Source organism: Hemicordylus capensis, chromosome 13 (assembly GCF_027244095.1).
Source record: "Hemicordylus capensis ecotype Gifberg chromosome 13, rHemCap1.1.pri, whole genome shotgun sequence".
Lineage (NCBI taxonomy): Eukaryota > Metazoa > Chordata > Lepidosauria > Squamata > Cordylidae > Hemicordylus > Hemicordylus capensis.
Genome location: NC_069669.1, coordinates 13308776 through 13334108, shown reverse-complemented (window position 1 = coordinate 13334108; position 25333 = coordinate 13308776). Strand labels below are relative to the sequence as shown.

Here is a 25333-nt window from a genome sequence, read left to right as displayed (position 1 = left end):
TAAGGATTTTGTTAGCCTGAGGGATAAAAGCAGAAAGGGTGCAGAAGCTCCGGCTCTTTACCACTGGAAATTGACGCTGTCGCATTAAAGCTACCCTATGTATCAAAAGTCAGCCACCTAATGGCGCAGCAGGGAAATGACTTGATTATCGAGCCAGAGGTTGCTGGTTCGAATCCCCACTGGGAGATGGCAATGGTCAACCCATCCTGTATTCTGCCAAAGACAACCACAGGGCTCTGTGGGTGCCAGGAGTTGACACCAACTCGATGGCACATTTTATCTTTAAGCATCAAAAAGGCTAGCCACAAGTTAGTCGAGAACATCTGGAGAAACAAAGCTGATGTCTCTCTCTCACCACCATGAGGGTTAGAAACTTGCTTTAGGGAAACAGAAAGCAGAGAGTCCCTGGTATATTATGCAAGCCACAGTTTTCTGTAGCAGAGGTCATATTTTGCACCCTCAACCACTGATATGGTTCCATGCAGTGTGCATGCAGAAGTCTCCATTTCTTGTTGCCAAACTTGTATGCTGCTTTTATAATGCAGAGTGCCCGGGAGACAGCTACACCCAGCAGGGATTTACCTTTGTTTCTGGCTAATGCGATGAGCTTGTTCCTAATGGCTTCGTTTGGAGTGTCAAATGAACAGAACGTTCCTCGGCCTCGTGCCCTGCTGATCAAATGTGGGTAGCGACCCTAGAACGAGAAGAGAGTCAGTTTTCTATCTTTGTGGGACAGGGAAGCTGGGACGACATATGGGGCCGAATGCTGTCCAGTGTCTTCTCTAACAGGGATTCCCAGGTGGTGTTGTGGACTACAACTCCCATAATCCCATGAGAGCCAGCGTGGTGTAGTGGTTAGAGTGCTGGACTAGGACCGGGGAGACCCGAGTTCACATCTCCATTCAGCCATGAGACTTGCTGGGTGACTCTGGGCCAGTCACTTCTCTCTCAGCCTAGCCTACTTCACAGGGTTGTTGTGAAAGAGAAACTCAAGTATGTAGTACACCGCTCTGGGCTCCTTGGAGATGCTGTCAGGGAGGGAACTTGGGACCTTCTGCATGCAAACAGGCAGGTGCTCTTCTCAGAGCAGCAGCTCCATCCCCTAAAGCAGGCCTGCTCAAGTTAGCCCCCCCCAGCTGTTTTTGGACTACAACTCCCATAATCCCCAGCCAGAGTGGCCAATAGCCAGGGATTATGGGAGATGTAGGCCAACAGCTGCAGAAGGGCCAAACCTGTGCAGCCCTGCCCTAAGGGGAAGAAGAGCTTACCGCACTCACATACGGTCCCCCATTCAAATGCAAACCAGCTCTCCTCCCATAACCACTGCCGATAAAACCTTTCTGCAGGATCCTTACCTGCAAGTCCACCAGTCCTGTCAACAGGGCCTTCCCAGCATGGGTAGCATTGCTTAGGAGGTCCTCTCTTTTAATAACATTAATGACTTCGGCCAGCAGGAGGTTCTTGGAGGGGTCCCCGAGCCACGTGTTGAAAATCCGGTACGGCTGCAGGATGGGCGGAGAGAAGGAGAAGAAAGGGATGGAGACCCACCCCAGAGATGACTCCGCTTGGGTCCTTTACTGGGCTACAACTCCCATCATTAAATCAATAAATCCCTCTCAATCTCTGGCTATCCGCATATATCCCGTAGCAAGGAAAGAGTCCTTTCTCTCGTTTCTCCTGAACTGTGGAGGAGAGGCATGGGCGAGAGGAAAGTCTCTTCTCTTTAATGGTTATTGCACATATTGCATAACGCAGAGTAAGTACTGGAAATAGGTTATGGGACTAAGTAGCTGTGGGCTTCAGCCCCAGTCAAGCCTCAAAGCACCCTGAGCACTGGAAATCCTACTCAGCCCCTTTCTCCGAGATCTGGGATTTCACCAGACACCACCCACCCGCTTTTCCAGTGTGACGCCGCACCTTAAGGACTAGAAACTTGCTTTGAAAAAATAAAATAAAAAAGCTCAAATTCTGAGGATGTTGGATTCTGTGTGCAGTGCAATGGACAAGTTCACAAAGCCCTGACTATAGGAAGAATTAATCCTGCCTTCTTTGTTAGGGCTGCGAATTCAACAGCGTCGCCAAAGAGACTCACAGCGTTGGCCCGGAATTCCTCCTTGTGGAAAAAGCCTCCAGTCATCATCTTCTTGCTGAAGCTCACCACGTCCGCCGGGTCATCCAGGCCCCAGTGCTCATGGGCCCAGAACTTGCCAGTACAACCGCCTCCGGTCTGCACCTCATCCACCAAGAAACCGCATCCATGCTGATTAGGAAGTGGGGAGGGGAAACGGGGGGGGGGTCACTTTAAGAAAGGAAGCACTGCAATACTGTGTGGGACTGTGTTGACTGTCCTGGGCCAAATGGACAGTCAGTGGTGCGACTCTTGGAGTCAGAGACGTAACTAGGGAAAACGGCGCCCGGGGCAAGCACTGAAATGGCGCCCCCCCCACCACGCCCCCCGCCGCCCCCCCAACATACTACATTATACAAGTAGTACTTTTCCTCACAAGTGCCCGCCGCCGCCAAGCCAGGCCACTGACTGGCCGCCAGGTGCCAGCAAAGCAATGGGGGGGGGCGCAGGCGGCGCGGAAGGGACCGCTTGTGGGGAAGGGGGCACTGACGCGTTCCCTTGACTGCTGCAGCGCTGCTGCACTGAGCAGGAAACATTTGTATTAACAAAAAATTTAAAATTAAAAAAAAAATTGGTCATGGCGGCACCCCCCACGTGACCAGAAAAGATGGCGCCCGGGGCACGTGCCCCCCCTGCCCCCCTATAGTTACGCCTCTGCTTGGAGTCATATGTCCACTATCATCTGCTTTTTTGTCATGCAAATTGAAACCACCAATACAGGTGTCATCCCAGCAACTCTTTATTCGCAGAGGTCCTGCCTATTTCTGTGGATCATGAAACCACAAATAAAGAGACCTTCACCTAGTGGGGACTGCGGGCTTAGGTTGCTAAGCACATTGCTGTGTGTTGAAAACCACAATAAAAGGTGTGTGTGTGGGCAGGGGGCAGAAATAAGCACAGTACCTTGCTCTCTAGCAATGCCTCCCAAATCCTCAAATGTTTGGCCTTTCTTTGTGTGTATGTGCGTTTTTTTGTGTGTGTGGGGGGGGAGGACAAAAGCCACAAAATGGCGGCCAGAAATGATGCCAGAAGTCATTTCTGGCCACTCGGGAAGAGCGGATAGGCAAAAATAGTCCTATTTCCACCCCACGGAGAAGGAAACCGAGTCCCTATGACCCGACCGCAGTTATGTGAAACCATGGGGGAGACCCCGCAAATAACGAGGGTCTCCTGTATGTATCGCAAACACATCAGCTCTTGTGTCACTTTGTTTCGGTATGTCCAGCCTGCTGCCTGCCTGGATCTGTATCCATAACAGTTCGTCCCGCACCAGGTTTTCGAAAAGGTGGTGCTTTATTTCTGTGGATGTTTCGGACTTTCCATATTGCAAAAATAGCATACCGGATTTTACCAGTACATTTCCCAAATATGTAATGCCCACGTACAGGAAGAGGCTGAAATGCACCTAAAATCCCCATACCTAAAATTCACATTCATATGCAGTGCAATAGCTGGTGCAATAGATGGTGAATTCACATTTATGTGAAATAGCTTGTGCAATAGATGGTGAATGCCCATTCATGTGCAATAGGCTAAGGGGTCGAGTCGGACCAACCTTCCGAGTGATGTCTCTCAGTTTTCTGAAGAAGTCGTCTGAAGCGTGGTTGTCTCCACCTTCTGACTGGATTGGCTCAACAATGATTCCTGCAACGACTTTCTTCTTTTTCCTGTATTTTACAATCAGATCTTCCACCTGTATATTGTGGAGGATGGAGAGAGAGAGAGAGAAAAGAGCACACACGTACAACATGTTTGCTTCTTGCTACAATCTCATATGACAGCCAATTCCGTTTCTAGAAAAAAACTGGAAGACTGTGGGATTTTTTAAACCAGTACAACAGTGCTTCATGTTGGCACTTCCAGGGGTTCAACATATTTCACATATCAATGTCAACATCTCACTGCCATGCTTACAACGCGGTACAGCGAGGGCTGTTATCTCCAGACTGCAACGGAGGAGCCGAGGTTCTTGCCTAAATCCACCTCATGAGTTGATGGAAGAGACAAGATTTGAACTAAGGTCTCTCAGCTACTATGCCACACTGGTTTGCCACACAAACAGCATGTGGCAAGGGGTTCTCAACATCTTTCCAGAAGTTGGACTACAACCCCCATCAGCCATTGTGGCTGGGGATGGTGGGAGCGGCCATCTAGCAGCGTCTGTCCCCTGCTGACTGAGCAATGAGGCACCTTTCAAAAGTGGTGATTCTCTTGTATATAGCAGGGGGAGAGCAAATGGCCCTATCCAGCCCCAGCACAGCATCCCTCTAGTGGCTGCTGCTGGTGTCCATTTTATTATTCATTTATTTTTAAATTTGATTCCTATACCACCCCGCTTCCTTAAGTGGCTCAGGGCAATTTACACTAAGCTCAGAAATACATAGCAATTAAAATCAGTAAATCAATTAAAAGCAGATAATTACAATTACATCTCATTAAAAGCCAGGCTAGGTTTCTTTTTAGTTTGTGAGCCTTCTGGGGATGGTGAGCCTTCCTTTCTCGCCCCTGCCCCCCCCCCCCAGGAACTTTTGTTGAAATGCGGTATATAAATATTGTTAGTAATAATAGTAATTATCTGGAAGTCCAAGGTTGAGAACCCCTTCCATATGGTATTGTATGTCGATTGCTTCTTTAAGTTCACTTTAAGAAATTATATTTATACATGGAAAATAAACCATGTACAACAGGGCTTGGACTGTTCTAAGCTTGAGCTGTTTTACTCCAGCGTTCTAAAGCAGAGGTGACTACAACGCCCATCATTCCTAGCTACAACTTGTAGTTCAGCAGTGTCTGGAGGCTGCAAACACCTGTTCTAAGGTGTCCTTGGAACATGGGTTGCTCCAGGGTTTGGAACACCTCACTGAGGAAGGTTCTTCCTGTCTGAAGAAGGTCCGTATCTTTAATCGGCAGTAAATGTCAACCTCTGGTCTCAAGGGAAGCTACAGGGCCCAACCCGCAAAGATCCTAGGTAATCGTGTCTCAGTCGGACTAGGGCTTAAGTGCCAAGTCGTGGCCCTGCAACCATCAAAACCTAATGGCAAGAGTGCCTCTGAACTTGTGCAAAGTGCATTTCCGCCCGCCATATCTGAGATGGCGGCGCAGACCTTCCTGGTCAGACCGAATGACTCCCAGACAACTCCCCCAGAGAACGGTTGCCCAAAAGCTCTCACCTCCTCGAGACAGCGGGCCTCTTCCTCTAGGTTTTCTTTCACAAACTCCTCCAGAGGGTACTTGAGTCTTGGGAAGGGGGCAATGGGCCAGTCGAAGGAAGGGATGTCCAGTTTGTGGATGGCTTTCGAATGTGTGGCAGCCAAGCAACCTACAGGGGTGGGAAACCTCAAAATGTAGGGGAGCATTCAAAACATAAGGCCCATTCGCATGTTATGTTCAACACTTGGACAATGTGTTGTCCAAGTGTCCAAGATTTGTACAAATCTGTACACAGGTCCAGTCATTCACATGTGATGCTGAACAAAGGGAAAGAAGTACCCTTCCTATCTGTACCATGCAGGTTCACTCATTTACTCCCTCACTCATTAATTAATTAATTAATTAATTAATTAATTAATTAAACTTTTATACCACCCAAACATTCGTCTCTGGGCGGTTAACATAAAAACAGTTAAAACACATATAAAAGTTAAAACAATACGACAATTTAAAACAGCCATACAATTAAAAACAGACAATTTTTAAAAGCTGAGAAAGCTTGGGTGAAAAGATGGGTTTTCAGGTGTTTTTTAAAAAAAATTGCCAGAGATGGGGAGGATCGTATCTCAGCAGGGAGCGCATTCCACAGTCTCGGGGCAGCGACCGAGAAGACCCGTCTCTGTGTAGCCACTAAACGAGTTGGCGGTAACTCACTTTTAAAACAAACACAGGTACAAGTGTACAAACATCTGTATGCATGTACAGCATAAAGTCTGAATCGGGCTCCGATCTCCCATCCATCTCACTTGCAGTCTGAGCTCGGACCCGTTTGCTCTGCACCCTCAGTCACCTAAGAGCAAAACCATTCGCACTTCCTTACCCATGGTTCTTCCATGAAATCCTCCCATAAAGGAGAGTATGCTGTAATCTGGGCAACCTGGTGGCTGAAGCAAAACACAGATTACTATTGTGAGAGGAGCTGGTTTTGGGGGCAGCAAGCCTGAATTGTCCCCATCTGCTGAGCAGAGTTTGCCCTGGTTTGCATTTGAATGAGAGACCACATGTGTGAGCACTGGAAGATCTTCCCCTCAGGGGATGGAGCTGATCTGGGAAGTGCATCTCAGGTTCAAAGTTCCCTCCCTGGCAGCATCTCCAAGAAAGGGCTGAGAGTAGTTACCATGCCCGCCACCGAAATTCTGGGTTTCACCCGGATTTTAAGCATCTTTCCCCGATTGCTCCGCCCACCCAGATTCGCCCGGATTTCAGCTTTCATTTTTCTAAAAACAAAAGCTAAGCTTGTAGAAGCGGAGTTATGGAGCAAAACATGCAGTCACTCTTCTACTCAGAAATTGTTTAGCAGCCCATTTGCATAATATGCAAATTAGGCACCCGGATTTGGAAAGCCGGAATAGGGCAACCTTAGCTGAGAGAGACTCCTGCCACTGGAGAAGCCGCTGGAGACCTTGGAGAAGAATTTGAGATAACGCATGGCTGTGTAAGCTTGGGGATGTAGCACGACCAAAGTCCTAGGTTCAGTTCCTGGTTGCTCCATGTAGGGCTTCTCTGAAACCCTGGAGAGTTTCTGCTGGCTTGCATGCAGAAGGTCCCAAGTTCCCTCTCTGGCAGCATCTTCAAGATAGGGTTAGGAGAGACTCACTCACTCACTCATTCATTCGATTTCTATACCGCCCTTGCAAAAATGGCTCAGGGCGGTTTGCACAGAGAAATAATAAATAAATAAGATGGCTCCCTATCCCCAAAGGGCTCACAATCTAAAAAGAAACATCAGATAGACACCAGCAACAGTCACTGGAGGGATGCAATGCTGTGGGTGGAGAGGGCCAGTTACTCTCCCTCTGCTCAAGAAAGACAACCACCACCTTAAAAAGGGGCCCTTTTGCCCAGTTCGCAGACTCCTGCCCGCAACCTTGGAGAAGCCGCTGCCAGTCTGGGTAGACAATCCGGAGCTAGATGGACCAAGGGTCTGACTCGGTATATGGCAGCTTCCTATGTTCCAGTGGACTGACTCTCTTCCTCTGTTCCTATTGTTGTGTTATTCAGGGCTTTGGCTAGGTGGCAGCAGAGATTCCTGCAGAGGGACCCCAGCCGGGATTATGTAACTGTGCTGAAACGCCCTCCCCTCTAAGTAGAACATGTCTTTAAGAAGTGTGCAGAGAGTTGGCAACTTCTCTTCTTTAATAAAAAAATAAGCGATAATCCGATCGGAACCACGGCATGCATGGGGCGGATGGGGGCGGGGGGCAGGGGGTAACGGCCTGCTCCATCTCCTTTCACCTCCACCACCTTTATGGGGGGATTCTCTGCGTCCCATCCCCTTTCCTCATCCTCTAGGAGTTCCCGCAAGCAAGGGATGGAAGCCCCAAGTGGAGAAGCCACTGGAGGAGTTTTAATGTAACGTGCCCTGAGCCATTTTTGGAAGGGCGGTTGAGAAACTGAATGAATGAATGAGTGAGTGAGGAGACAGGATGGGGTGTGATGCAAGAGAGGACACATGATGTATGGTATCCTCCACTCGCCCCGAAATAACTGGGAGCATAACAGGGGTGGCAGCGAGAGAGGAGGAAGGCAAAAGCAAGGCAAGGCAGTGGGGTAGTGCCAGCCCCACAAACAAGCAGCAGGGGCCAGTGATTGGGGGGGCGGGGGGCAGCACAGGGACATAGGAAGCTGCCATATGCTGAGTCAGACCTTTGTCAGTCTAGCTCAGTATTGTCTACTCAGACTGGCAGCAGCTTCTCCAAGGTTGCAGGGGGCCATCTGGAGATGCTGCCGGGGAGGGAATGTGGAACCTTCTGCAGGCAAGGGCTCTTCCCAGAGCCGCCCCGTCCCCTGAGGGGAATCTCTTACGATGCTCAGGCATGTAGTCTCCCATTCCAATTCAAGCCAGGGTGGAACCTGCTTAGCAAAGGGGACAATGCATTGCCCCTGGGAATTGCACCGGCTACCATCGATATTAATGGTCCACTGGGACAAGGAACAAAGAGGCACCCATGCAAGGATGTCAAGTCGCTGACCGGAAGACCAAAGCGGTCTAGTCTCGGGCACGGTTCCCAGCAGGGAGCACGCCTCAGGCCGCAACAGCGCAGCTAGTCCGGAACACCAGCACCCGACTCTGCAGAACCGGCTATTGCAGCATCCTTGCAGCATCCGTACGGAGCACGGTTTGCAGCTGCTTTCTGTGGGCATGCATGCAGTGTACACGGACACAACTGCTTCATTAGAGCAGGAGTGGATCGTCCCAATGAGCGAGGGGAGCACCAAAGGAGGCGCAGTTGCCTCTCCTGCCGGACCTCCGTCTAGTGCCCCATCCTGCCCAGCCCTTATGTTAATGAGAGCCACACAGCCTGCAGGCTGGCCATTCATCAGGTAGAGCTGCGCGGCAACCCGATCCTTTTTTTTAAAAAAATGGAACCTTTTAAAAAAGGAACCCGGTTCCTTTACCCTTAAAAAGGAAACTGGATCCTTTTTTAAAAAAAAAGGGGGGGGGGGAGGAACAAGCATTTTCAAGTTACATACCTGGTTGATCATGCAACTCTCCAGCTCTTCCTTGGTAACACGGTTGTGACCCCTTTCTTTGTTCTGAAAGAAAGAAAGAAAGAAAGAAAGAAAGAAAGAAAGAAAGAAAGAAAGAAAGAAAGAAAGAAAGAAAGAAAGCGAGTGGGAGGGTGGGAGTGAGGGAAGGAGGGAGAGGGAAGGAAAGAAAAAGAAAGAAAGAGAAGAAGGGAGTGAGGGAGAGAGAGAGAGAGAGAGAAAGAAAGAAAGAAAGAAAGAAAGAAAGAAAGAAAGAAAGAAAGAAAGAAAGAAAGAAAGAAAGAAAGAAAGCTGTTCTTCATGAATGTGTAAAGGTAAAATGTGCCGTTGAGTCGGTGTCATCTAAGCTACTGGCCATTACCACCTCTGGCTGAAGCAGATTCCACAAATCTATAGTGTGTTGTTTAGTACTGGATTAAAAATATCTATATCAAATCTAGTGCCCATAGATTTCATTGGGTGACCTCAATTTCTGGCCTGATGACCTCACATGGGGTGAGATCCGGGACATTCATTCTGAGCCCTGTTACTCAAGCAACTTCCACTGAAGAGGCCAGATATTGTACCCAAGACCTTTCTGCTCTACTCTTGAGCTGTGCTCCTCTCCCCAACCCTTATTCCTTTGGTCCCTGTGACAGGGGAGGATAGGAGTTGTAGTCCAACAACGTCGGGGGACCTTATTCCCAAGGGCAGGTAGCCCCACCATGTTTCGAGGAGAGCATATGCAAATCAGGGGCGCATGGTTTTACTCACCCTGTACCACATGAAGATGCTTTTGAAGGCATTTTCGTTAGAGCAAGATCCGCAAGACATGGTTATCACCTGAGATAGGCCCTTAGGAGCCACCTGTCAAGAACGGGAGAGAAAAGGGAAAGTAACAGAGACGTTTGGGCTCCAAACCAAAGTGGGAATAAGCGTTATAATGGCTAATACTGCCTTTAGTTTTCCTTGGGCTGTAGACAATAATGGTAAATCACCACCACACCAGCAACTCTCTCCCCCACCCACCCACCCCAGTTAGAATGGGATAAAAGATGCATTCTTTGTGGGGGCCTTTCTGGAGCCATCACACCAACCAGAATTTCTGGCAGATAGGTGCAGGGGTTTTTGTGCATGCACACTTGAGCATTTCGAGATTTGACCTTTCACCATTTAAATCGTCATCATCACCATCATCATCATCATCATCAGTTTTATTACGGCCATTGGCCAGCAAAAATGGTAGTAACAAATATACACAATACGTCAATAAAACAATGCTAAAACACAATATGACAGATTACAATCAATAGTAATAAATTATTTAAAAACAACAGACAAATCACTATTGGAACAGTTGGGCAACAGCCACCCTTCCAAACCCCACCGGCCGACCACCTCCGTCTGCCTATTCACAAGGCATGTGCCGACAAAGTGTAGAACTGTGCCACTTGATCCACACAGTAGAAGCCACGGGATCTCCCACTGGGATCTCCCACTTGGGAGTAATCCCCACCCTCTGTCTCACTCCTCCCGCCAACTTACTGAAAGTAACGATTCCTTCAGCCTTTCAGCAAAGTTTTCCGGAGGCAAAATCCCCAGGGCAGGTCTATTGACAAAGGTACTCTGCAAAAAAACCAACAAACATGGAAACGGTCAGCGTAAGCATCTGAAAACACAAGGTGACATTGCCATGTTGTCGAAATGCCACAATGGATACAGTAGTGACAGGCATTTGCAGCAAAACTGGGAAACAGCAACGAGATGTGGGAGGCAGATGCTTTATTTATTCATTTTTTACATTTTACATCCCGCTCTTCCTCCAAGGAGCCCAGAGCGGTGTACTACATACTGGTGTTTCTCCTCACAACAACCCTGTGAAGTAGGTTAGGCTGAGAGAGAAGTGACTGGCCCAGAGTCACCCAGCAAGTCTCATGGCTGAATGGGGATTTGAACTCGGGTCTCCCCAGTCCTAGTCCAGCACTCTAGCCACTAGAGTGGTCGGTGCACCATCCCCTGACAAAGAAGATCAGAGACTTGAGGATCACGTCTATCCACATCTCTCATTTGAGCCAGCTTATTAATACTGCCTCTTCATTAATCCCTTATTTGTCGCTAGTTTGGAAAATGCACGGTGGAGGTTGCTTCTGGAAGCCCAAGGGCTTCTTATCTATCAAGAAATTAGAGGACCTAATACCTCCATCTTTTCCCTCCATAGATGGAAATGTCTCTAAGGCAGCAATTCCCAACTTTTTCCTTTATGCGGACCACAACATTGTCATCAAAAGCTTTTGGAGACCACCATGCAAGCAAGTCTTTACAAACATTAAGGGGCACAGTGGGGAAATGCTTGACTAATAAGCAGAAGGTTGCCGGTTCGAATCCCCACTGGTATGTTTCCCATACTATGGAAAGAGGTATGTTTCCCAGACTATGTTTCCCAGACTACGTTTCCCAGACTATGGGAAACACCTGTATTGGGCAGCAGCAATATAGAAATATGCTGAAAGGCATCCTCTCATACTGCGCAGGAGATGGCAATGGTCAATCCATTTGACAACTGTCAAATGGAATTAAAAACCCAAATTGTGTGTGAGGTTCTCCCTGATAGCTTGCAGGGAATTTGGGGTAAATCTAGTCTATATGTGAACGCACAACCTCCATTCCGGAGGCGATGTGAACTAAAAGCCAGGTGTGAAAAACTTCCCGGTCGGGAACCACTGCTCTAAGGAGACTGGAAGGGGGAAAAAGGACACACCTCAATTTGGAAAGAAACCACTTACCAGATTCTGGGGTTGCTGTAGGAGTTTTATCAAAGAAGGATGGTTGTAACCTAGAACAAAATGGACAATTTCCATCTGCAGTTAAGAAAGCTGAACTGCAAAACTGCCAGCTGGTAACACATTTAAAGGTCATTCAAGTGCCTTCAATCTGCTCGGCTCCTTTTAGAGACAGTGAAACAAGAAACATACTTTGGGAGGAGGAGAAGGGAGCTGAAAGGTATGCCCTCCAAACAAACCTCTTTTTTTCGGGGTGGCGGGGGGGGGAGGGAAATTAAACTTGAACCAGCAAATGGATGCATAAATTATAACCGTGGATAATATAAGGATAATATAACCAACGGCAAAACAATAAGCCGGTGGGCTGCGGTGGGGACACAATCATCCAAAAGGAATTTAATATCAGCCACCCCATAAACCTTGCAGTCTATAAGCTGCCAGAAAACTAACTTAACATTCCAAATAAACAGTGCTGCATTCTTTACTTTTGGCGCTGCTATATATTTCCAGACGGAGTCAGTCAGCCCCAGGAACTCAAAGAAAAGCTGCTTCTAGGGGTCAAACAGGTTCTTTCTTCAGTCACAGGTTTGCTCCTCTTTCTTCATCGCTCCCAACCTCACCCCCTCTGTGTGCTTCTCTTTCCACACTCAGTCCCACCACCCCTACCTTCTGACTCCTCTCCACTTGAAAGGCGATCCTTGGCATTCTTATTCATAAGTGAGGCTGGCTGAATTCAGTGCAGCTGACTTGTGAGAGGAATGGCCAGGCTGGGAGCTGCTTTCTACTGAGTCAGACCCTTGGTCCATCTAGCTCAGTATTGTCTTCCCAGGCTGGCAGCGGCTTCTCCAAGGTTGCCGGCAGGAATCTCTCTCCGCCCTCTCTTGGAGATGCTGCCAGGGAGGGAATTTGGAACCTTCTGCCTGCAAGTATGCAGATACTCTTCCCAGAGTGGCCCCATCCCCGAAGGGGAATACCTTGCAGTGCTCACACACCTAGTCTCCCATTTAAATGCAAACCAAGGTGAACCCTGCTTAACAAAGAGGACAATTCATGCTTGCTACCACAAGACCAGCTCTCCTCCACTCCTCTCCTGTCCCTTAAAGACTGCCCCGATTACAGCTCTTCTCCCGCAGCAAATGGGGGGGGGGGAGGAAAAGCAGCTAGGAGGCATTATGGAAATTCCTCCCCATGGTAAGCTTTACCTATTGGGATGGAAGAAATCTGAGAGTAGAGATCCAACATGCGGTTCCCATCGGCGTCGACGAGGTAGTTCCCCCGGCTTTCCTCATAGTTGCAGAAAAAGTGAACAGCTTCTGCATTCTGCAAGGTGGGAGAGAAAGGGCCACTTTCCTTATGCCCACCTATGCGTGGTTTGTTCCCAAGGTGGCCTTCACTCAAGCCATAGCCCTTCTCCTTAACTTCCTCCGGCGTGTGCCCTCTATTGCATCAATCCAACGCTAGTCTGGAACACAAGCTCCCAGCTTAGCAGAATTAGTGCAACACAGGGATGTGAAAAAAGATTCGACAGAATCTAATTCAAATCGATTCAACTGGAATCTGCTTGCACAGAATGGGATTCAATCAAATTGATTGCCATTTGGGCAAATTTGATTTGAACGCCCGAGTTCAAATCGATTCGAACAAATCCCATTCCGTGCAAGCAGATTTGAGTTGAATCGATTCACATTCAAATAGATTCAGTCGATTTTTTTTGCACATTCCTAGTGCAACATCCTCACATTGATGCAACATTAGTCTGGATGCCAGACACTATTTATAAGACAATGTAGGGATAAAGATGGAGAATGCTCAAATTTAAAGTAAAAATGGGAGAAATCCATTCATTTATTGTGTCTATTTGTGAACCGCCCCAAACACACATCTCTGGGTGGTTTACAACAAACATATAACAAATTAAAACAGAAATTAAAAAGCTTAAAACCACAATTCTAGTTAAAAAGCTTGGGTGAACAAATGTGTCTTAAGAGTTCTTTTAAAAGCTTTCAGAGATGGGGAGGCTCTTATTTTGGCAAGAAGCACATTCAAAAGCCTTGGGGTGGCAACAGAGAAGGCCCATCCCTGAGCGGGCACCAAATGAACTGGTGACAACTGCAGATGGACCTCTCTGGATTATCTCAAAGGGTGGTGAGGCTCATAATGGAGAATACATTTTCTTAAATGCCCTGAATTCCATTAAATTCTTAAACACCCCTGAATTAAATTACCTGAATTCCATTTAACTGTTTCATTAATTCCTGAAAGAGACAGGAAAGAAAAGAAAAGAATGTTATGAAGTAGTAAAAATGCTGGCTTTAGTAAGTCGATGCTAGCATCATAGAATGTCAGAGTTGGAAGGCACCTCAGAGGTCAGCTAGTCCACCCCCCGATCAGTGCAACAATCTGCTAGAGGAGAACCAGCAATACAACTGTCAAGTTTGATGGGAACTAGGAGGCAAGGAGGCATAGCAGTAGAACAGAATACATGTCTACTGTGAAAGAGGTCTCAGCTTCAATACTGGGCATCTCAAAAGGGTCAGGTGAGATAAAAGGATACTTTTATATCCATAGAATGTCATACTTTTATCTCCAAGTTAAAAGTAGCAGATGATGGGAAAGACCCATCTTTATCAGAGAACTTGGGGCTTCCACCCAAATGTCTCTTTTCTCTCCCTCCAGAAGATTCCAACGTGTGGTCTCTGCACATGCACAGTGATGCACAGAGAGCACACAGAAGGAATTAAATTTCAAGGGGCCAATCCATCAGCACGTTGTCATGCTTTTCAAGACCAAAAAGAGCAGAGAGTGGTGGTTAGGGGTGTGCGGTTCCATTTGGATTTAAACTGAACGGGTTCATTAGAACCAGCGAGGCGGTTTGGTTCGTGCACACGAACCGGGTAGAACCGGTTCGGGATGCTTGTAAAGGGGAATCCGGTAAGGATTCCCCTTTACAAGATCGGAGGGATTCCTAATGACTGAATTAATATTGAAAAGAGTGAAGGGGAGTGGGAGGGCGGGAGATCACCTTACCTGCAGTGGCAGGCTGGTGGCAGATCCTCTAGGTTCTGAACACCCCTAGAGGTGGTGGGGACTCATAAAAAGGTCATCTTAATTTAACAATTTACCTTAGATCTGGGGCCAGGCACTTCTGTCTTCATGAGCGGCCCGTCATAATCAAACTCCATATCGATTTTAGCTGCAGCTTGGCTGATCCCTCTGTGCCCTTCAAAGAATATAATGTTAACCAGTTAAAGAAAGTCAACTGTCTGCCATTTACTTAATATGCATTAAATTTAAATAAATTTGCATAGCATGAAAACCTCAGTCCACGTAGCTTTCCTGACATTTTCAGCTTGAAAAACAAAAAGAAAAAATGACTATCCCTTGTTAAAAGGGCATTCCTTTTCCTTCCCTATTTAATTCACAGCCGGACCAAAACAGTCTTTAAAAAAATAATAATGCACAGGTGTACCCATTGGTGTTGAAAATGGGCCCTGACTAATTTATAGTTTATCAATCTCATCCTACACTTTGTGGTAGTTTAGTTGCTAACACTGGTTGGCTGAGCTGGTGTGACGGCCGGGGCATTTGGCTGAGCTGGTGTGATGGCCGGGGCATTTGGCTGAGCTGGTGTGATGGCCAGGGCATTCCAGATGCTCAGGGGATAAAACAGTGGGGATGTTCGCAGTCCAAATTTCACGAGGGAATAGAAAGTCGTCACAAGAGAATGTTGTTCAGACAAGGAGAGAAGAGATGAATGGGAATGGATCAACGAAGGAAACTGAGAGGTAGCTTAAGAAAAAGAGCAGAGGAGACCAGGAACTGAGGAAAGAAGTTATTTTCATTTATTTACTTACATTTATATCCCACTCTTCTTCCAAGGAGCCCAGATGCTAAATTACTAAGTATACACACATGATCCCCCTGGGTAAAGAGGCTCATCATCTTTGGAGGCTTTTAAGAGACCCATCTTTTCAGGCTGACTTTTAATAATATTTGATGGGTTTTAAATAGTTTCAAAAATGAGTTTTGTGTTAGCCCTTTAACTGCCTTTGTTTTATGCTTTGTGTTCAATTTTACATGGTTTGCATTTTTGATGTAAAACCACCCCGAGCTGTACTGGGATGGGCATGATATCAATGAAATAAATACAAATAAATAATGAAGGAGGTGGTCAGAAGAAAGCTCACCGTTCTAAAGAGTAGAAAGGCATGTGGGTAGAATCAGACCTGCTGCGGGGCTCATTAAAATAACTGGGACAAAGGAGATGGCGAGAGGAAACGCAGGGGTCTGACAAAAGGGTGCCCAAGACACCGAACAGAAGAAAGGAAGGGTGCTTCCCAGGGCTGCCCATGGGATTGTGCCGTGAAACACAGTCGCCCAGTGAGTTTCACGGCTGAATAGGGATTTGAACTCAGGTCTCCCCGACCCTAGTCCAACACTCTAACCACTGCACCACACTGGCTAATGGCAGCTGAATGTTTGAATTGCAAATTGTCCCCATGAACAGTGTCAGGTGTGCAGTTGGGCTTTCAAAAAAAAATTTTTTTATGAGAACCCCCAGGGTCCATCAACCAGAGCAAGTTGCAAAATGGAGTCTCTCAAGGGCTTCAGGCAATTCCTGACTGCACATCATGGGCTCTGGGCCAGTCACATCTCTCTCAGCCTACTCTACCTCACAGGGTTGTTGTGAGGGTAAACATAGCCATGTACAGGTGGACCTCGTTATCCATGGATTCCACATCTGTGGATCCATGGTCAGGAAAAAAGACACCCAACCTCGGCATATGCGGAAAAGGGGGAGGGGGGAGAAACATGCCATGTTCCAGGTCGTTTCCAGCCACCATTTTCTTTGGAGTCACAAAATGGCTTCCATCCTTGTAAAAAAAAAACCAGCACCCCACCCCTGTGCGAATTTTCAGCTGATTTGGGGCCGTCTCAGGGGGAGCAGCAGGGCATGGTAAGAAGTCCCCCCCCGGAGAAATGTGGGCCATTTCCGGCCAACTTTTGGCCACTGGTCATTGTCGGCTAACCGGGAACCTAACCCCCACGACCCATAGGATTCAAATACTCAATATTCATGGTTTCCATATCCACGGCTGCAGCCCGGAACAGAACCCCTGCAAATACTGAGGTTTTCCTGAACACCGCTTTTGTACTTTGTGTTTTGCTGGTCGAATGACCGTAACAATAAAGATTGATTGACTGATTGAATAAACAAACAGGCGAATACAAAACTATTGCTGCAGTTCAGGGAATCTAACACAAAATTCTCAAGCCAGCCAGGAAGGCTACATGAAGACCCGGCTGCCAGTAAGGAAGGCCGCAGAAGAGAGATAAGCAAGGCAGAGAATTTTTTAAACTTCTACTTTCCTCGCTATTGTGAGATCAAGGAGAGTGATACGTCTTTGCGGATCTGCAGATCACGCTGAGGTCTACCTTCTGCCCATCCCCAGTTTAGACTTTAGACTCTGGGAGTGTTGCCATCGACACAGTTTTCTTTGCACAGACGGGTAATGCTGTGTCACTGGAGCACTGTGACCTTACCCTTCGGATGCTGGGCAATATGTCAGGCAAAGAAGGGCACCAGGGAGGAGGAACCAGCCAGCCAGCCAATTGGGATATTAAGTGATGGCAAAAAGTCTGTAGGAAACTGGGGTAAAAGGTAAAGTGTGCCGTCAAGTTGGTGTCAACTCCTGGTGCCCACAGAGCCCTGTGGTTGTCTTTGGTAGAATGCAGGAGGGTCTATGGTAGAATACAGGAGGGCAGGAGTGTAAGGAGGCTGGCGGAGGCCCCCTGGCCCCACGTCTGACGCCAGAAGCAGGGGTCAGGCCAGCCACGCCCCCGTGCCTGACACTAGATGCGGGGAACGTGGTCTCCCTCCCAAACGGGTCATTGGGCAGCATGGGCCCGAGCGACTCTCCCTGCCTTTAAGGCCGGGAGAGCCATTCCGGCCGTGCTGCCAATGCAGTGCAGGCTGATCTCTCTCCTAAACGTGGCCCCGTTTGGGAGGGAGATCGATCGGCCCTGCTGCCTTTAAGGCAGGGAGAGTCACTCCGACCGTGCTGCCCAACGCAGTGCGGGCCAATTTCCGCTCCAATTTCTGCGCAGCCCTGTTTGGGACTGAAACAACAGCCTCGTTCCTGATTGGTGGCGGCCCAGGTTCTTTGAACCCATTCGCCCAATGGTGGCTCCGCCCCTGCAGGAGGGGTTGACCATTGCCATCTCCCACACAGTATGAAATGATGCCTTTCAGCATCTTCCTATATCACGGCTGTCCGATATCGGTGTTTCTGGGGAACATACCAGCAGGGATTCAAACCGGCAACCTCTGACTTGCTAATCAAGTCATTTCCCCACTGCGCCATTAGGTGGCTTGTAACCGGCACAAAATGTGCTCACTTACCACTCACTTTCCAAATGTATGATTAAGGTTTTACTTCCTTGGGTTTTTTTGGGTTTTTTTTTTTAAATGCCCTTTTTAAAATAAGGACAAGACACAAACTGTAATGAACAACCATTATTTGCAATACAAGTTGTATAACACACGAGGTCAGAGAGAGGTCCTTCTTCCGAGTCCCGAATGAGTGCTAAAACACCCGCCTCGCTGCCGGCGAGAAAGTGGATTTTTCCAAGAAGTTACATTTCCTGGCTGAGAGCCACAGACGAGGCCAAGTTGCTCAGCGCAGCAAGTAAACACAGCCCTTCATCAACACTCTGGTAACGAAACCTTATTTATGAAATACTCACAGTGTAATTCAAGATACTCCCAAGGATAAACAAGTGGCAGGAGGGGCTGGTTTTTGCTCAATGATCCCCTTTCCCCAACGCCAAGGAAAGAAAGAGTCTTTCAAAGGCCACAAAGAAGAAGGGGAAGATGTCTGATGATGTAAGAGCTGGACTCGCTCACCAAATAACACACTTATTATAACTAACTTGGCAAAGAGGCACCTTTTAACGTGGCGATTCTCTTTATTGAGCACGGGGAGAGTAACTGGTCCGATCCACCCCCAGCAGAGTAAACCTCCAGTGACTGTTGCTCGGGTCTGTCTTGTGTTTCTTTTTAGATTGTGAGCCTTTTGGGGACAGGGGAGCAGCTTATTTATTTCTTATTTCTCTGTGTAAACCGCCCTGAGCCATTTTTGGAAGGGCGGTATAGAAATCAAATAACTAACTAACTAACTAACTAACTTAGGAGGCTGATAAGTCACACACGTCTCCCAGGGCACTGAGAAGAGATGCAAGAGCTAAAATAAGGAACCTGTAAGGCACACAGGAGCCTAACTTTGGAAGGAAACCTTGAATCAGTCAGATTTACAAATAAACACACTGGGATCGAGAGTTAGGAACATAGGAAGCTGCCATAGACTGAGTCAGACCATTGGTCCATCTAGTTCAGTATTGTCTACACAGACTGGCAGCGGCTTCTCTAAGGTTGCAGGCAGGAATCTCTCTCAGCCCTATTTGGAAATGCTGCCAGGGAAGGAACTTGGGACCTTCTGCATGCAAGCATGTAGAATCAGGCCTGCTCAATTTAGGCCCCCCAGCTGGTTTGGGATTACAACTCCCATAATCCCCAGCCACAGTGGCCAATAGCCAGGGATTATGGGAGTTGCAGGCCAACATCTGCAGGAGGGCAGAAGCTGAGCAGCCTTGATGTAGATGCTCTTCCCAGAGCAGCCCCATCCCCTAAGGACTCACATGTAGTCTCCCATTCAAATGTAAACCAGGATGAACCCTGCTTAGCTAAGGGGGCAATTCATGCTTGCTAACAAGCAGAACGTTGCCAGTTCGAATCCTTGCTGGTACTACATCTGGCAGCAGCGATACAGGAAGATGCTGAAAGGCATCATCTCATACTGTGCGGGAGGAGGCAGTGGTCAACCCCTCCTGTATTCCACCAAAAGAAAACCACAGGGCTTTGTGGGTGCCAGGAGTCAAAATCAACTTGATGGCACACTTTATATTACGTTACCACTAGACCAGCTCTCCTCCCGAAAACATTGCAAACATTGTTTTGTAAACTGCCCAGAGAACTTGCGTTTGGGGCGGTATAGAAATGTATTAAACAAACAAACAAACGTTTGTGCAACTGGGCTGCAGAAAAGACAGACTGCCAACCTGAATAACCTCACTCGGGGAGAGGATGAAGATTTCCCTCCTTTCCAAGAGGGGGAAGTGGGAGGAGAATGTCTGGAGGATGCAACTTTTTGAGGCACTGGCAAACAACCGTTTGTGCTACGCCAACCATTTCTCAGCTCTCGGTATGACCTCCTGGCCCACGGTTTATGCAACACCGATAATATGCTGGCAAATCGTTGCAGAAACGGAACCGTATTTGCCAGCCTCACTGTGGTATTGATCCAACGTGTTGCATCAGAATAGACTAGCTGAGCAATTCATTTAAAGAGGGAATCAATTACTTCAAGCAGATGGTTTCCACAATTGCATTTGGATGGGAACGGATTTCAACATGCTAATGCACACAAACCTATTACATGGACACTATATCTTTTAAGTGTTCATGTTTTTCCGCCCAGGCCAGCAGTTCTGAACATTTTCTAACTTCAGGATTGGCTGAGGGACCCTTGTGCATCTGCCACAGAACCCAAGAAGGCTGCAGAAGATTCCAGGAGACATTTTAGGATGCCACACTAGGGTGGATTTGATTTAAATCAAATCAATTTAAATTATTTTTTAAATCGCTTCATAGGAGGAATCGGTTTTAATGATTTAAATTACAATTTAAAACACGAGTCAGGAGCCGACTAGTAGCCGTTGATAGACCTCTCCTCCATGAAGTTATCCAAACCCCTCTTAACGCCACCCAGGTTGTTGGCTGTCACCACATCTTGTGGCAGAGAATTCCAAAAGTTGATGATGCATTGTGTGAAAAAGGACTTCCGTTTTTTGGTCCTAAATTTCCTGGCAATCAATTTCATGGGATGACTCCCGGTTCTAGTGTCATGTGAGAGGGAGAAAAACATCTCTCTCTCTCCACTCTCTCCACACCATGCATGATTTTATAGACGTCTCTCATGTCTCCCCGCAGTCGTCTTTTTTTCTAAATGAAATAGCCCCAGGTGTTTTTGCCTTGCCTCATAAGGAAGGTGTTCTAGGCCCCTGATCATCTTGGTTGCCCTCTTCTGCACCTTTCCCAGTTCTACAATGTCCTTCTTTAGATGTGGCCACACCATAGTTTTGTATAAGGGCATTATAATGTTAGCTGTTTTATTTTCAATCCGCTTTCTAATGATGATAGGCGTTTCCCTTCTGCAATGGAGGATACGGTCAGAAAAAGTTTTCTCCTCCAAACTGGACAAGTATGTTCACTTTTGGTTTCAATTTCTATTCCCCTCCCCTATTCCTTGCATTTATATCCAGACTTCCTCCTCCATGCTCTGATCTGGTATTTAGAGGCATCTTGCTTCCAAGGCCAGAGGTGGCCTATAGCCGTCAGCCTAACAGGCATTGGCAGACCTGACTGATACTGGTCATGGGAAAGCTATCTTTCAGGCATACTTATCCAGCACTCATCTTCTGGTCAGCTTTTAGCTTTCTTTTCCCTGGGGAAAAGTTTGAAGCCAGTGCCCTGGGCTATGGAACCCCACAAATATCTTCATTCTGTTCTGGACATCGTTGTAAAGTGGGATAGAAATAGTAGTCACCATAGTTGTGCATTACTCACCAGCTGCAAATATCCTACTGTTCTGTTGCAATGAACACGCAAAATGTCGGCTTAGCAGCATCAGCGCCATTTTCTCTTTCTCTTTAATCAAGGAAAACAAATCGAAACTCTTCCCCCCCCCTTTGGCTGATGATCTGGGAAGGAGAGAGAGAGAGAGAGAATACAACCAAAGTTATTCTCATGTGGCTGCAGTCCAGGAGCTTCAGAACAGGTCTTGAATTAGAATTTGGGTCCTTTCATTTCTAATTCTAATTGAATTAGAATCCGAGTCTTTCATTTAATCCAATTTGTTTACTCTGCCTTCCATAGATTTGGGTATATAAAAATATTCTTGACAACCAGAACGATCCTATAATACAGGGGTTCCCAGCTGATGTTGGAGTACAACTCCCATCATCCATATCCACTCCAGCCGCTGTTGCCATGGATGATGGGAGCTATAGTCCATCACCATCCACGGATCCAAGGTTGGAAACATCTACTATAACCTATTATTGACAGTTCAAACAAAATGAACTTCACCAACTTCAGCGTATGAAAGGCCAAGGTGCGTTTGACACCTTAATATTCATGTTATACGCTCCACTGCCAAAAAGATGCATCTTTCCCCTCATCTCAAGTCACCACACACACACATACTGAGATGGAGACCCAAGCCTTGACATCACCAAACGGATGTGACATTGTGCGGTATTAACACTGCTGTTTGTCAAAATAATGCCACTTCCCAATTCAGAGTTGGAGGTTTTCCAGATTTGTAAGCCCCCCCCCCCAACTCCAGAATTAGCATCAGTGCTGGTCAAAGAACTTGGAAAAAGCCTAATTAAAATGCGAACACTGTTCGCTCTTGTTGCTTCCTCTCCCTGCCTTTCTCTCTTTCCCACCACAGATTTGGGCCAATAATTTCAGATCCAAACTCACATCCATCCACTTTTCACAGAGAAGCATCACAAACACTTGTTTTCAATGGGTGGGGGCAGGAAAGCATTTGGCTTCAGCGACTTTCCTATATCCCTCTGGCCATATGCACTTTCAAGAGCCTTGGAGAGTTTTCTCCTGCAGACCCAGAGTCAAAAGGCCAGGAACGGTTCCAAGTTGACATAGCAACAAAAAAGCTTGAGATCTTTAAAACATGTTGTCATTCCCCCCTCCCTGGAAACTCTTGGGGCCAAACTTCACATTATCCTCATTTATTTCATCATATTTCTGTACCGCCTGACATGGGCTTCCCTAGGCGGTGTGCACAAGTTAAAAACACAACAAATATAAAAACAGAATAAAATGATTAAAATGATGACATAAAATTAATTAAAAGCCTGAGAAAACAGGTGCGTCTTGAGGGTCTTTTTAAAGACAGCCAGAGATGGAGAAACTCTGATTTTAACAGGGAGTGCATTCCAGAGCCCTGGGGCAGTCACAGAGAAGGCCTAGTCCCAAATAGCCACCAAACGGGCCAGTGGCAGCCATATCCGGACCTCCCTGGGTGATCTTCATAGGCTTCAGGGTTCATGACAAAGGAGATGCGCTCTTAAGTACCCTGGACCCAAGCCGCTAATTCTAGGCAACAACCAGCACTTTGTATTTTGCTTGGAAACATATGGGTAGTCCATACAGTTCTTTTAAGGTCCTTGCTATATGTCCTCTTCGGGTTATCCCGGAGATCAGTCCGGCTGCTGGAGATCAGTCTGGCACTCTGCACCCACTGTAGTTTCCAGACTACATACAAGGGCAGCCCCATGTATTTGCATTACAGTAGTCAAGCCTGGAGGTTACCAGCACATGTACCACTTAGGGCTGCCAACTGTCCTGCACTGCACAGGATGTCCCGATGTCCTGCGGGGAGATGCTCGTCTCGTTCGGGACTCAATTTCTCCCACTTTTAAACTTCTCTTTTAAACTTTTCTTTGGACTCCTCCACACTTTCAAAGCTGCCACCTGAGGCCAAGACAAGCCCCGTCCGTAGGGGGCCCAGCCCCTGGCCCCCTCTCAGTGTCCCCATCCCAATTTCAGCCAACGCAACGTTGGCAACCCTAGTACCTCTGTTTTAAGGTCATTTCCCTCCAGAAATGGGCATAGCTGACCTATCAGCCAAGAATCCCTCAGGTGACCCAGAAGGATACCATGGTTGATGGTACAGAAAGCCGCCGAGAGATCCCAAAAGATCAACAGAGTCACACTCCCTCAGTCATTACCTAATTGGAGATCATCCATCTGGCTGACCAAAACAGTCTCAACCCCATAGCCTGCCCGAAAGCCAGTTAGAAATGGGTCTAGATATCTGTTTCCTTCAAGACTGCCTGGAGTTGAGAGGCCACCACCCTCTCAATCACCTTGCCCAACCATGGAAGGCTGGAGACAGGTCCATAACCGGCTAACTCGGAGAGATCCAGTGCAGGTTTCTTCAATAACAGCCTCTAATAATAGTTTATAATAATTATGGACATCATTTGGCCCTTATCTGCTTGTTTTTCCCCCTTCCTAAACAGGAGATACAGGGACCTGGGGGTGGAAATCGGGATCAGGTCCACGGCATGGTGAGAGAGGGAATCAAAGTTATCCCGCTGTGTGCCCACCATCTCCCCCCACAGGGATTGCACCCCCCACATCTGTTAATTTAGGAAAGAAAAACCAACCAAAGGCTTTTGAGGCGCCCTTAACACAAAGTATAATTTGGCCCCCAATGTTGACATTCGAGAGCTGGACCTCCACACTTACAAGGGAGTAAGTCCCATGGGACACAGCTGGATTTCCTTCTGAGAAAACACGCACAGAACTGCACCACATGAACCATCAAATGTGCAGAACGTACATACCCAAGGACACAATCTCAAACCTCTTAAGCTAAGGACTGTTTTTCCAACGAAGGATGCATTCTCTCTCGGCCCGGGAGGAAACCTCTATCTCTCCTGGAGTAAACCTCTCTCTTTCCTGCACGCTAAAATCTCGGTATGCATCGCAGCAGCTGCAAAAACAGGTCAGATCCAGTTCAACTGCTGCTGAGAGGAACTAAACATGCTGACTCACAGACCACAAGGGCTCATCTCCTCCCACAGCAAGGGACCATCCAAGAATCCTTGCTCAATCGGCACCATTCGAAGGCTGGACGATTTGCTGCTGTCTTTTGCCTGCGGGAAAACTAACGATTTCCTGGCTGAATCAGCCTGACCCCTGAATATTCCTTGGAAGTTCACAGGCAGGCAGGGCCTTTTTGTGTGTGTGGGGGGGAGGAATTGTCGGGGACTTGGGGGGACCGAACTGGGAGTAAAATCCTGGAGAAGTGGAACTACTCTATATCCATCACAAAACGCAAGCAGAAAGGAGAGCTGGACTTGTAGTAAAGGTAAAGTAAAGTGTGCCATCGAGTCGATTTTGACTCCTGGCGACCACAGAGCCCCGTGGTTGTCTTTGGTAGAATACAGGAGGGGTTGACCATTGCCTCCTCCCGCGCAGTATGAGATGATGCCTTTCAGCATCTTCCTAGATCACTGCTGCCTGATATAGGAGTTTCCCATAGTCTGGGAAACCTACCAGCGGGGATTCGAACCGGCAACTTTCTGCTTGTTGGTCAAGCATTTCCCCACTGCGCCACTTAAGGTGACCTGGCCTTGTGGTAGCCAGCGTGAATTGTCCCCCTTTGCTAAGCAGGGCCCACCTTGGTTTGCATTTGGATGGGAGACTCCATGTTAGCCCTGCAAGACATTCCCCTTAGGGCAGGGGTGCCCAATGATGGGAGTAACAGATCAGCAACATCTGGTGTACCACAGGTTGGGAAGCCCTGCCTTAGGGGACGGGGCATAGCTCAGGGGTAGAGCATCTGCTTGCATGCAGAAGGTCCCAGGTTCCATCCCTGGCAGCATCTAAGGTAGGGCTGGGAGAGACTCCTGCCTGCAGTCCTGGAGAAGCCGCTGCCAGTCTGTGTAGACAACGCTGAGCTAGATGGACCAAGGGTCTGACTCAGTAGAAGGCAGCTTCCTATGTTCCAAAGCTAGGAGCCTTCAATCAGCTGCCTTTATGGGCTCTCTCAGCTTCTCTTTGATGATACCACTGGGAGCTTCTGGTTGA

The 25333-nt window shown here is 47.6% G+C and overlaps 1 protein-coding gene across 5 annotated transcripts in view; it reads right to left on the bottom strand.

Annotated features, from left to right (window-relative positions):
• ABAT (4-aminobutyrate aminotransferase) overlaps window positions 1-25333 on the bottom strand; it is a 44676-nt gene that overhangs the window by 4610 nt on the left and 14733 nt on the right. For 3 of the 5 annotated variants that reach the window (XM_053276155.1, XM_053276157.1, XM_053276158.1), the window contains exons 2-15: window positions 21272-21405; window positions 14709-14806; window positions 13812-13841; window positions 12789-12906; window positions 11590-11639; window positions 10352-10432; window positions 9581-9673; window positions 8813-8875; window positions 6159-6222; window positions 5299-5447; window positions 3684-3821; window positions 2093-2260; window positions 1356-1502; window positions 583-694 (exon numbers count right to left, since the gene is read on the bottom strand). In XM_053276155.1, the coding sequence (XP_053132130.1) occupies window positions 583-694; window positions 1356-1502; window positions 2093-2260; window positions 3684-3821; window positions 5299-5447; window positions 6159-6222; window positions 8813-8875; window positions 9581-9673; window positions 10352-10432; window positions 11590-11639; window positions 12789-12906; window positions 13812-13841; window positions 14709-14806; window positions 21272-21341 (1381 nt within the window). In that variant the 5' untranslated portion in view covers window positions 21342-21405. Of the gene's footprint in view, window positions 1-582; window positions 695-1355; window positions 1503-2092; window positions 2261-3683; window positions 3822-5298; window positions 5448-6158; window positions 6223-8812; window positions 8876-9580; window positions 9674-10351; window positions 10433-11589; window positions 11640-12788; window positions 12907-13811; window positions 13842-14708; window positions 14807-21271; window positions 21406-24084; window positions 24227-25333 lie in introns of those variants that run through there. The other 2 variants (XM_053276156.1, XM_053276159.1) reach the window with 2 other exon arrangements.